General features: G+C 60.7%; 2 protein-coding genes across 4 annotated transcripts; one reads left to right on the top strand and one right to left on the bottom strand.

Moving 5' to 3' along the window:
* Positions 1-4: 4 nt before the first annotated feature.
* Positions 5-5,646, top strand: TRAPPC2L (trafficking protein particle complex 2 like). Of its 3 annotated transcripts, XR_004297659.1 has the most exons (6): positions 5-95; positions 1,494-1,666; positions 2,634-2,721; positions 2,860-2,939; positions 3,828-4,004; positions 4,762-5,646. XR_004297659.1 is itself a non-coding variant. In XM_032389878.1 (5 exons), exons 1-5 carry the CDS (start codon positions 63-65, stop codon positions 3,871-3,873), a joined length of 420 nt encoding a protein of 139 aa, XP_032245769.1. In that variant the 5' UTR covers positions 5-62; the 3' UTR covers positions 3,874-4,037. The 3 variants fall into 3 exon arrangements, 2 of the variants coding, with proteins under 2 accessions (XP_032245769.1, XP_032245770.1); XM_032389878.1 differs by lacking the exon at positions 4,762-5,646 and having other exon boundaries at positions 3,828-4,037; XM_032389879.1 differs by lacking the exon at positions 4,762-5,646 and having other exon boundaries at positions 15-95; positions 1,517-1,666; positions 3,828-4,037.
* Positions 5,647-6,755: 1,109 nt separating this feature from the next.
* PABPN1L (PABPN1 like, cytoplasmic) lies at positions 6,756-10,370 on the bottom strand. Its single transcript, XM_032389794.1, is given in 9 exon segments — positions 6,756-6,777; positions 7,796-7,938; positions 8,428-8,515; positions 8,654-8,760; positions 9,258-9,341; positions 9,408-9,419; positions 9,685-9,789; positions 10,117-10,256; positions 10,259-10,370. Coding segments are annotated over 9 exon segments (813 nt in total).

The following is a 10,370-nucleotide window of genomic DNA, read 5'->3' as shown; positions in this document are numbered from 1 at the left end:
GGGCCGAGGCGGCCGCGTGACTGGCGGCGGGGTCACGTGACGCGGCCGAGCGGGCCTCCAAGATGGCGGTGTGCGTGGCGGTGATCGCTAAGGAGGTGAGTACGCGGGCGGGACGGCGGGCTGCGGGATCCCTGCCCGGGCCCCCGCCTCGCGCCCGCCTCCCTCCCTGCCCCGAGGGCTCCGCAAGAACGGGCTCTGCCGCGCCGAGCTGGGGGCGGTGCGGGGGAGGCTCCGCCCAGGCCCGCGTGTGCAGCGGCGGGAGGGTCAGCCCCGGGCGAGCGCAGGGCCCCGGACCCCCGCTTGCGTCCCCCGTCCGTCCGCCGGCCCCGTCGGTTCTCGCTCGCGAGCCTGGCTGTCCCCGGGTGCACGTCCTGCGGCACTGCGCTCTCCCGCCCGGCCCCATCGCCGCCCGCTCCACGGCTAGCGGTCCCTCCGCGCAGCAGCCCCGGGGCTGTCGCCAAAACCTCACTGGAGCGGGTCACGCCCCGGCCCCAGATCTCCCCAGGGGCTTCTCAGGGCCTCACGGTAACGTCAGAATAACTTCGTCGCCTCATGCCCTTCTCCCCTAGCCAGCCGCTCCCACCACCCAACCTGGAGCTCCTCTGACAGGCTCTGCTTTCTCGCCTCTGGGCCTTTGCACTTGGAAACCCACTGCCGTCTTCTCACGCTGGCCGCCGTAGATTTCATTTCCTCCAGAAAGCTGTTTGTGAATCCCAAGACTGAGCGCGGTTTCCTGCTGCACAAAGCGTTGGTTTCCTGTGTCTTCTATAAGACCAGGCTTGGGAGGTGGTCCTTATGGAAGTTCTTCAAGGGATGCTTTCTGTCTTAGCACATGACATGTTATTTATTTGTTGGGTTTGTGGACTGTCCTTCACCAGAGATCAGCCCCATTAGCCTAGGGACAGCATCGTGTTTATTCCATCTGTGCAGCACCAGGCACGGGACAGAATCAGTGAATTGTGGCACGTGGGAGCCCTATTAAGACCTTTTAACCCCTCGGGTTAGGATGGTAGGAATTAGCCATGCAGAGATGAAGGGTGGTTTGAGCTGAGCCTGAACAGGGTTTAGTGAGAGGGCACGTCAGTGCTTCTGCCAACGTGAAGAGATTGCAGTAGGTACGTATAGGGAAACAGCTAGTATTTATGGGCTGGGAGGAGAGCACGTGCTAGGACTGGGCCCTGCACAGAAGCTGAGTGACTTTTCCAGCTGTGTGGGTTGTTGTCAGGCTGTGCTCAGACCCACTGTTTCTGCCCCCTTAGTGATGCTCCGTGCAGACAAGAGGTAAACCTCAAGATTGACTGGGTTCCCCAAAGACACTGCCTGCAGCACTTTGGAGGACTAAGCAGTGGGTTTTAGAGAATGAGAGTGTGTGTCCCTGTGGCTAATTGGCTCTTGGCCAGTCCTCCGTTCTGAGTGCTCTGGGGCCTCATCCTCGAGGCCTGTGTGCCCAGGGTGGTTTCTCAGCATTTCAGTTCCGGCATCCTTTCTTGCAGAATTATCCTCTTTACATCCGCAGCATCCCCACCGAGAATGAGCTGAAGTTCCACTACATGGTGCATACATCCCTGGACGTGGTAGACGAGAAGATCTCTGCCATGGGGAAGGCCTTGGTGGACCAGAGGGAGCTCTACCTGGGCCTGCTGTACCCCACAGAGGACTACAAGGTGTATCCTTCACACTTGGTGGGGGGCCTGCCAGCTGGTGGTCTCTCTCCACAGGGTTTCACGTTTGGAGATCCCGCCTCCGGTTTCAAAGTGTACTGTAGGATCAGGTGACCTTGAAAGACCCAATGTCGCTTGGAAAGAAAGTGAGAGCTTTCAACCAAAGGGAATTAGGGCAGCTTGAGGCTAATTGAGATTTCACACCGTTTTTTACTTGGGAGGATAATGTGGGAAAAGCTGGGCATGAATTCCCTGGAGAAGTGTGGCAGTCTGCATCTGTCCCTCGTCTGGTTTGCAGAAGAACCAGGAACCTTCCTCCTTCATGCCTGTGAGGACAGCTTTCCAGGCTCTGTCTGCTGGGCCACCACCTCTGAGCAAGGACAGTTCTCCTTCCATCACCAGGCCCAGCCCCATAGGCCCCCGTCATAACTTGACCAGTCCCTTGGGACAAATGGCATGAAACCCATGGAGTGCAAAGATAGCCCCACGAGTAGTAATGTAGCTTGCCTTCCGTGACATCTGCCCGGGAGCCACTGTTCTACCAGATAAAGTGGCCTTTCGTGGCATGGGTGCTTTAGGCAGGATCTGCCTGATTCTTGGGCCTCCAGTTTTGCAGTTGGCACTGCTGGGCCAGGAAGTGATTGAGAACGAAGTTGAGGTGCCCCAGGGTCTGGGCAGGTGGGCCCCAAAGCTTAAGTCCGAACGAGGCTTAGCTGCCTCCTGTAAATGCCAAAAGCTGCCCCAAGGAAGTGTATGGTCCACCCAGTATGGCCCGTGGGGTCCTCCCGGTATTGTGGGAGGTCCCTGGGGTCCCTTCTGTGATGCAAGCTTGTCCTCTTTCTCCAAAGTGGCCTTGGAGCCAGGGGCTGTGCGCAGATGGCCCTCGGCTCACACACCCTCCATGGTGGTGCCCTGTCTTGTGGTGTCATAGAGTCCCTGAGTTCAATGCATGTTCCCTAACCAGCTGTGCAGGTACGGCTACGTGACCAACTCCAAGGTGAAGTTTGTCATGGTGGTGGATTCCTCCAACACAGCGCTTCGGGACAACGAGATCCGCAGTGTAAGTACCGGGTGTTTGCAAGCTGTGCCTGGGCCGGTGCGTTTTCTCTCTTCCACTTTGTTCTCAGATGCTCAGAAGTCAGGAATTTGGCAGCAGCCGTGTGTACCCGTGAACTGACACCATTGGTTCTTGTCTCAGATGTTCCGGAAGCTGCACAATTCCTACACGGATGTGATGTGCAATCCCTTCTACAACCCCGGGGACCGCATTCAGTCCAGGTGAGCTGACTGCTGTGCAGACCCTTCCTTGCTGAGAGCCGTTGTTCTCAACGTGCGGGAGGGAAGGTCTGTTTCAGCGAGGGGCATCGTTCCTCTAAGGAGTGGGTGATTCTGAAGCAGCAGAACCCTGTTTTCACAATAAACTCTTACGTGGATATCCAACATATAAAACAGACGGGAGAGGATTGGGGGGCAGGGCAGGGCATAGACCTTGCCCTCTCGGTTTCCCAGGTATGCCCAGTTAGTCCGAGAGCCCCCACAGAACCCAGTAAGGGCCCAGGCATGTGGCAAGACCTTCGTGAGAAAACGTCCTCTTGTTCCTGCCCCATTTGTCTTGGTCGTTGAACTTGAATAGTTAGGAAATTGGATTGTAGATTTCTTCCACATAGTCCTGCAATAGACACAGACGTGACATTGGGACATCACAACGATTGTATAAAGAAGCGTTTGCATGCACACATTCCACATCTGCTCTTGGGAATTCCCTACATGCCTACATGTGGTTCCCAAGGGGCTCCTCGTAGGCAGCAGGTGAGAGGATCCTGACCCGAGCCAGGCCCTTCCCATGGCGCCTTCCCTCAGCCATGATGCTGTGTCTCAGTTCATCCCGGGCCCCGGGTGAGAGAAGCAGGTGCTGGTAGGAGAATCCCATGTGCAGGACAGGGGGCCCCCGCCCCTCCACCCCTCCCTGGAGATCCAGCTCCGGCAGGACTGTGGGAACCGCAGAGGGCGTGAGGGGGCACGAGACTTAGCTTCCCGCTGCTGGGGTGGCAGGCCACGGGCCTCGCGGCCGAGTGTACCCGACTGGGGAGGGACTGTCGCGGTCCCGGGTCATGGGCGGTGCTGCAGAGCCCCAGCCGCTCCTCTGATGGCTGGCTCTGTCCACAGGGCCTTCGATGGCATGGTGACGTCCATGATGATCCAGGTGTGCTGAGCGAGGTCCCTGCTGCCGTGCTGGACGAGAGGCCCTGTGGGCATAACTGTACTGCTCGGGGGAGATTCATGATCATTTGCCTATTCCCGAGCGCCGCAGACGGGCTGCCTGGGGGCAAGGTCTCAGGCACGGTGCGTGCAGACTAAAGGTCCTCTGAGATTGGATTGGGCGTGTTCCTTGTGTCAGCAGAGGGTTTAACTGAAGAGTGTAGCACAGGACTCTCCAGGACGGCGCACTGCTTGGGGACCAGACAGAGCAGGGAGGCGCGAAGGGACGGGGCGGGTGGGAGAGCCCACGGAGCTTCGGGCCCTAAAGATGCTGCAGCTGCAGGGGGAGCGGAGGGAGGTGCAGGGGGACCTGTGGGTGGGCCTCTGCTCCAGAGGCTGACCTGGCAGAGCCAGATCTCGAGGGCCCTCCTCCCCCCCCCCCATACAGCCCACACACCTCCCCCTGCGGGGAGGGGCCTTCATGTCTCCAGTCCTGCGCCTGGCCTCAGGAGGCACCCCTTACAGCGCCGGGGGGCTCTGACTCGGCTCGTAGGTTGCCTCTGGCTTGCTGAGGACGGAGTGAGCAGCCCCAGAGGCCTCTTCCTCGGGGAGCACCTGGCAGTCCCTCACGGCCCGGGGGCCAGGCTGGGTTAGAGGAGTCCCCGCTCACTTGCTGCCCCCGCAGGCCCCCAAGCTGGCGGGGGGAGGGGTCACGTTTGGGATGGAGCTGGTGTGATTGGACATGTGCACTCTGCCTCCCCGGAGGCCTGCTCGGCCAAGTCCAGTGACAGTGCCTCTGGATCGGCTGGCCCAGGCTCTAGTGCCCTTTATCATTTGTTTGGCACACTGGCTTTGAGTCTCGGCCCCAAGACAGCTGCGAATCCCTCCCTCCCCTTTTCAGCGCGCCAGAGAAGGCCTCTGACAGGAGGAAGGCAGCTTCGGGGCCCCTGGGCAACAGGGAAGGCTGCTGGCGCCAGGATGAGACTCGCACACCTCTGCACTGCCTTCCCTTCCCGTCTGAGGAACACGGGAGTCGTGTTCAAAATCAGAGAAGTAGAGGGAGTGGGTACTAAACACAGGTCCTCCCTCAGAACCTCAGTCAGGAGTGAGTACTAAACACAGGTCCCAGCACACCACCTCCCGCGGCAGGTGGAACACCTAGGGTAGGACTGAGAGGCACCGACCAATGGGCGCTGGTTCAGATGCCACCGCACACCTCTGGTTGAGCTTTGGTAGTAATTGCTCCTGCCTGAGTGGTGGCTGTGGGGGGGCCTGCAGGTTGCCGGCTTGCTGCTTTGCTAAGAAAGCCCCAGTGTTACTGGCTACAGTTGACTAGACAGAAGATATTTCCTACTCTGCGTAGCACACAAGGGTAGGTAGTTATGGCATGAAAGTGGATGGTGTTGGGAGAGACTTGCAGGAAAGATACTTTGAAGGGGGATTCAGCTAGCAGATGGAGTACGCTTCCCTCATCTTTTCCCTTCTGGATCTTGGATGTGATGGCTGGAGCTAAGGCAGCCCTCTTGAAAGCATGAGGAAAAGCTTTATCTCCTAAGGATGGGGAGCAGAAAGCTAGAAGGAAGATGGGTTTTGCTGACATAGGCCAGGACTTTTTATAGTCAGCATTTTGTAGAAGAAAATAAAATAAACTGCTGTCTTGTTGAAGCCAGTGCTATTTGGGTTTTTCTGTAGGTGCAGACAGAGCAGCCCTTAGACGTGCTTTACACTCAGGAGTTTTCACACACATCGTTAGGTAGCATCCCCATTGTAAGCCTGAGAACAGCAGGGCTCAGAAGTAATGTGCTGGCCCATGTGCTGCCAACGGAACTGTCCTGTGAGGGTTTCCCATCATCATTTAGCAGTTCTCTACCTTGAGGCCAGCCTCCTTGTGGGCCACCTGCCTGCCTGGACTCCACCCTAGAGCTGAGCCCCGTTAGGTGCCGCTCCCAGTCAGTTCCTAGCTGTTGTTCGGGTGACTGCTCCCTGTCCTTCCTTCTGCCCCTGACCAGACAGGGAGCCTGTATGTCTTGGTCTTCTCCAGGCACAGCCACGTAAGTCCACTCAGCAGCTCACCGCTTGGAGCCCTCGCCACCCAGGTGGCCGCCAAGTCAGGAGCGTTCTCCATCCTCCCTCTGTCTTGGTCGGCTTGGGCCTGAAATCCAGGGGTGAGGAGGGACTCCTAGGCCCGCTCTCTCCTCAGAGCAGCCACACAGAAGGGGTCAGGAAAACTCTTCTGAAAATGAACCAGCTTGGGGGGGTGGGCGGGTGGAGACTGCCAGCATGCATGGTGAGCGCCTAAAGATGGAGGCAAATCCCCCCTCACCGTGGAGGGCGAGCAGCCCCTGGGTGCCAAGCAGGCAGGATCTGGTGTCACCCACGCGGTGCCACATAAGCTTCAGCCCAGGGAACTGTGTCCAGGTGGCGAGCCTCATCTGCGCCCTCCTGACTGCACCTGGTCCAGGCCACACGCGGCTCTGCCCTGACAGCCCCTCCTTGCTACCTTCTCACGGGGTGTGCATGTGTGAGTGAGCGAGCGGGCAGGAGAGAACAAAGAAATGTCCTCCCAGTTCCAGAGGCCAGAGTCAGGAGTCAAGGGGTCAGCAGGGCCAGTTCCTTCGGGAGGTTCTGAGGGAGGATCTGGTCTGTGCCTGTCCAGCTTCTGATGGCCGCCAGCAGTTCCTCGGCTTACAGACACAACACTACAATCTCTGCCTCTTTCTTCGCATCCTCTCTGTGGGTCTGTGTCTCATTGGATTTAGGGCCCACCCAGATGATCCAGGATGATCCTGACCTTTTCCCAAATAAGGTCACATTCGCAGGTTCCGGAAATTAGGGTGTGGACATTTTTTTAGGGGGGCATCGTTCGCCCCACTCAAGGGCAGACTTGACCCCAGATCACGGGGAGTGAGAAGCTGGCCTAAGAGGACGCCAGAGACAAATGTGGGTGGAGAGCCAAGGGGTGGCGGTCCCCCCACCCCACCTTTGGACCCCCCTGTGGATTGCAGCCCTAGCAGCTCTGTTCCTGGCATAAAGAATTGGTAGGTAGGCTAACAAGGCGAGTGGCTTTGGAACAGCCCAGCGAGGGTTCCTTGGCAGCTACTTAGGTCCAGAGCAAAGGGAGTTTTCCGTCCCCAGCGCCGCAGTGCGAAGGAGCACAGACTGCAATTCAGGGAGGAGGTGGGGCGTGTCTGCGGCAGAGGGGCCGCAGTCGGAGTGCCCAGCGGGGGGAACTTCTGACAAGGGCCAGGCCTGGGCCAGGAGCCCAAGGTGCGTGCCCTCCCACAGTGCCTCACGCTGTGTCCCTCACTGTGGGGGGCAGCACAGACCCGGAGGCCTGCTGTCACGTGCTTTTAAAAACTACTGACATTTAATTTATGCTTTACCATTAAGACACATTTCTACTTTTCTTTAAAAAGACTTGGAGAGCCCCAAGCTGACTCAGCGCTAGCTGCCTGAAGCTCTGCTCAGTGCCTTCCAAAGCCCCGAGTGGCACAGGACCCACCTGCACCCCCGTGGTGTCCGGTTTCATGCAAGACTTATGGCTCCGGCTGGGGGCGCCGCGCAGTTATTCCCGCCGAGAGCACAGCTGTTTACTCCTGACCCACCCCGGCCCCACTCTCAAAATCCCATTCTCCCTTCAATACGGCGAATACTACAGAGAGAACCTTCCACGGCCGCGGCGTAGAGAAAAGGGGGACGTGAGCGCAGGCCCCGCCCCGGCCCCGCCCACCAGTTCCGCCCCCGCGGTCTGAAGCAGGCCCCGCCCCCACCCCGGGTTCCGCCCACCGGGCCCCGCCCACCGGTTCCGCCCTCGTGGTCTGAAGCGGGCCCCGCCCCCGCCCCGGGTTCCCCCAGGCCCCGCCCACCGGTTCAGCCCCCGCGTTCTGAAGCAGGCCCCGCCCCCGCCCGGGCCCCGCCCACCGGGCCCCGCCCACCGGTTCCGCCCTCGTTGTCTGAAGCGGGCCCCGCCCCGGAGACTGCTGTGGGGGAAGGGTCCTCCTCTGGCGCCTCGCTGTCCTTCCAAGCCCCCGCGGTCCGTGGAGCTGATCCCTGGCAAGTTGGTCCTTTTGGGCAGCACCTGGGCCGAAGGCTGAGGCCCTCTGAGACACTTGTTTTCCTCCCCGCCTCCCCAGCGCAGCCTTAATCGAGCGCAGGGCAGAGCCCAGGGCTAAAGCTGCCTCCAGGAAGCCTTCTTGGGTTTCTCCGCTGGAGGCTCACAGGCAGCTGTGCAGCGGTTACACCCCGCAGCTCCTGGGCGTGGAGCTCTGGGGCATCAGACCCTAACTTGTTCCCAGCCTCCTCAAAATTCCCACTCAGACCTGAACTGTCCAGCCACAGACATGGTCAGGTGATGTGCCCCTGTGGACCCAGCATCCCCTAAGTGTCCAGCTGGGGAAGAGAGCCGCGCCATGCAGTGGAGACCTGCTGGGCCCTGAGGCAGCCACCCCTCCACCCGCGGATGTGCCCAGAGACACTGGGGGAGTGGAGAAGGGTCGTGGCCTCTCCCTGTGCCTGCGTTTCCTGGTCCCCCAGGGATTCATGGGTTAACGTGGTTTAGGGAACACACCTTGAGGACTCGGCCTCGGAAGATGCTCTCATCCAGCTCCACTGCAGCCTGGGCTGAGCTCTTGGCAGCAAACTCCATGTAGGCATAGCTGGGGTAGGCGGGCAGGGCGGGGGAGGGCCACCCCGGGATGCCTGGGCTCCACAGTACCCCAGGGCGCCTGGCCCCTCCGGAGCCGCCCTCCCTGAGCCCCCCACCCCCCGCTCCCTGTTGCCTGGCTGGCACTGACCCCTTGGGGTGTCCGGAGAACTTGTCGCACAGGACGGTGACCCGGTGGCCCTCCCCGCAGGGGTTGAAGTAGGATTCCAGATGCTCCGCTGTGCCCCCGCAGTCTACCTGCCACAGGTACGCCCCTGGTGGTGGGGGGCCTCCCGCAGAGGCCTCGCTCTCCCGGGGGCTCCCACAGCATGTTTTCTCGGTAGAGAGGTTGATTAGACCCCGGGGTGGAGTTAGTAGCCGTTGCCTTGGTCCCCCACCCCTGCCGGGGGTGGACTGCAGACAGAGACGTCCGCCCTCCATGTGTGAGATGACCCCCTAAGTTCATCTGGCCTGTCCAGACAACAGGTGGCTTTTTACAGTGGGATTTGTGGCCAGGGTGATTGGCCAACGGGAGATTCCTGTGGCAATGCTGAATCCCAGCTCCTGTCGGGAAACCAGAATGCCTGAGGACACGGGGCCCATGCTCCCTCCTGGGGCGGCCCACCCCCCAGTCAGGTCCTGTCCTCTGGCTTCTCCCCTCCTGAGCCTGTGTCCCTTTCTTTAATCCTCAAAGCCAGGAGGAGATGGCCAACCCTGGGTGCCCACTGCCCCATCTTGCCCCCTCGCGGACTCACATTGCCCACATAGACGGATCTGTGGTCCGACTCCACCTTCTCCACGGGGGTCCCGGGGCAGGGGCAACCTACCGAGAGGGGGGCCTCAGGACGGGTCTCACTGCAGGTGGGGGGGCTCCCGGCAGCTGCTAAGGGCAGGCACCTCACAACAATAAGTTGTGGCTTATTCCTCACTCCTTAGGGAAGAGGGTCACCCCCAGGGACTGTTCTGGAAGGGCTTACTGCACACCTGCCCCGGCCAGGCCCGACGCATGGAGACCCCAGACTCTCCCTGTGGGCTGGCCCTGTGCCTGCAGCAGCTGCAGCCCACCCAGATGTACCGACAGGGAAGGGGGCTCAGAGCCGTGTGCCCAAGGACTCGTGGCCCACCCACCAGGGAAGGGGTTGGCCTGGCCTGCTGGCTCCTACCTGCCCTGGGGCTCAGTACGGCGCCTGCGCTCTCCTCCTCCGCGGCTTGGCCCTGCGCCCCCGGCGTCTCCGGCCCTTGGGCCTGCTCCAGGGCCCACGGCTTCAGTTTGATGGCCTCCAGCTTCTGCCAGCATGACCCCAGGTGGAGCCCAGAGGCAGGATGGCCCCTAGGCTCCTCTCGAGGGAGGGCAGAGGGGAACAGGCATGAGCCTGTCTGTCCTCAGGGTCACTGGCTCCAGGGGGACATGCTGGAGGGAGCAGGAAGGCCGTGTGGACTGGGGCCCTGCCATCCTCCCCAGCCTTGCAGGGTTGGGCATACCTACAACCCTCTTCCAGGCCAGGGACAGTGGCCTGGAAAAGGGTCAGGGCTGCAGCCATCGGTCCCTCTGAACCCACGCACACGTTTCTGAGGTCCCTGGCCGGCCTCCGCTGGGCTCCACGGGGGTGTTACCTGGTCAGGTACCCGGTACTTAGCCAGGTCCTCCCCCTCCAGGAGAGACAGGAGGAAGCCTGCATCTTCATCCTTCTGCTCTTCCTCTGCTTTCCCTGGCTCCTCCTACTTCCTGTCCCAACCCCTGGCCCCAGAGGGGGCTTCTTGGCCCTGCTCCAGGCCCCCCAGCCCTGGGCCTCAGGGTCTGGGGAAACGCTTTGCAGCCAGGCCTCGGTAGGGAGTGGGAAGAGAGTGTGGCTGAGGAACAGCCACAT

This window comes from Phoca vitulina, unplaced genomic scaffold (assembly GCF_004348235.1).
Source record: "Phoca vitulina isolate PV1807 unplaced genomic scaffold, GSC_HSeal_1.0 scaffold56, whole genome shotgun sequence".
In the NCBI taxonomy this organism is placed as follows: domain Eukaryota; kingdom Metazoa; phylum Chordata; class Mammalia; order Carnivora; family Phocidae; genus Phoca; species Phoca vitulina.
The sequence above is the reverse complement of the archived record's forward strand: the minus strand, read 5'-3'. Positions and strand labels throughout refer to the sequence as shown.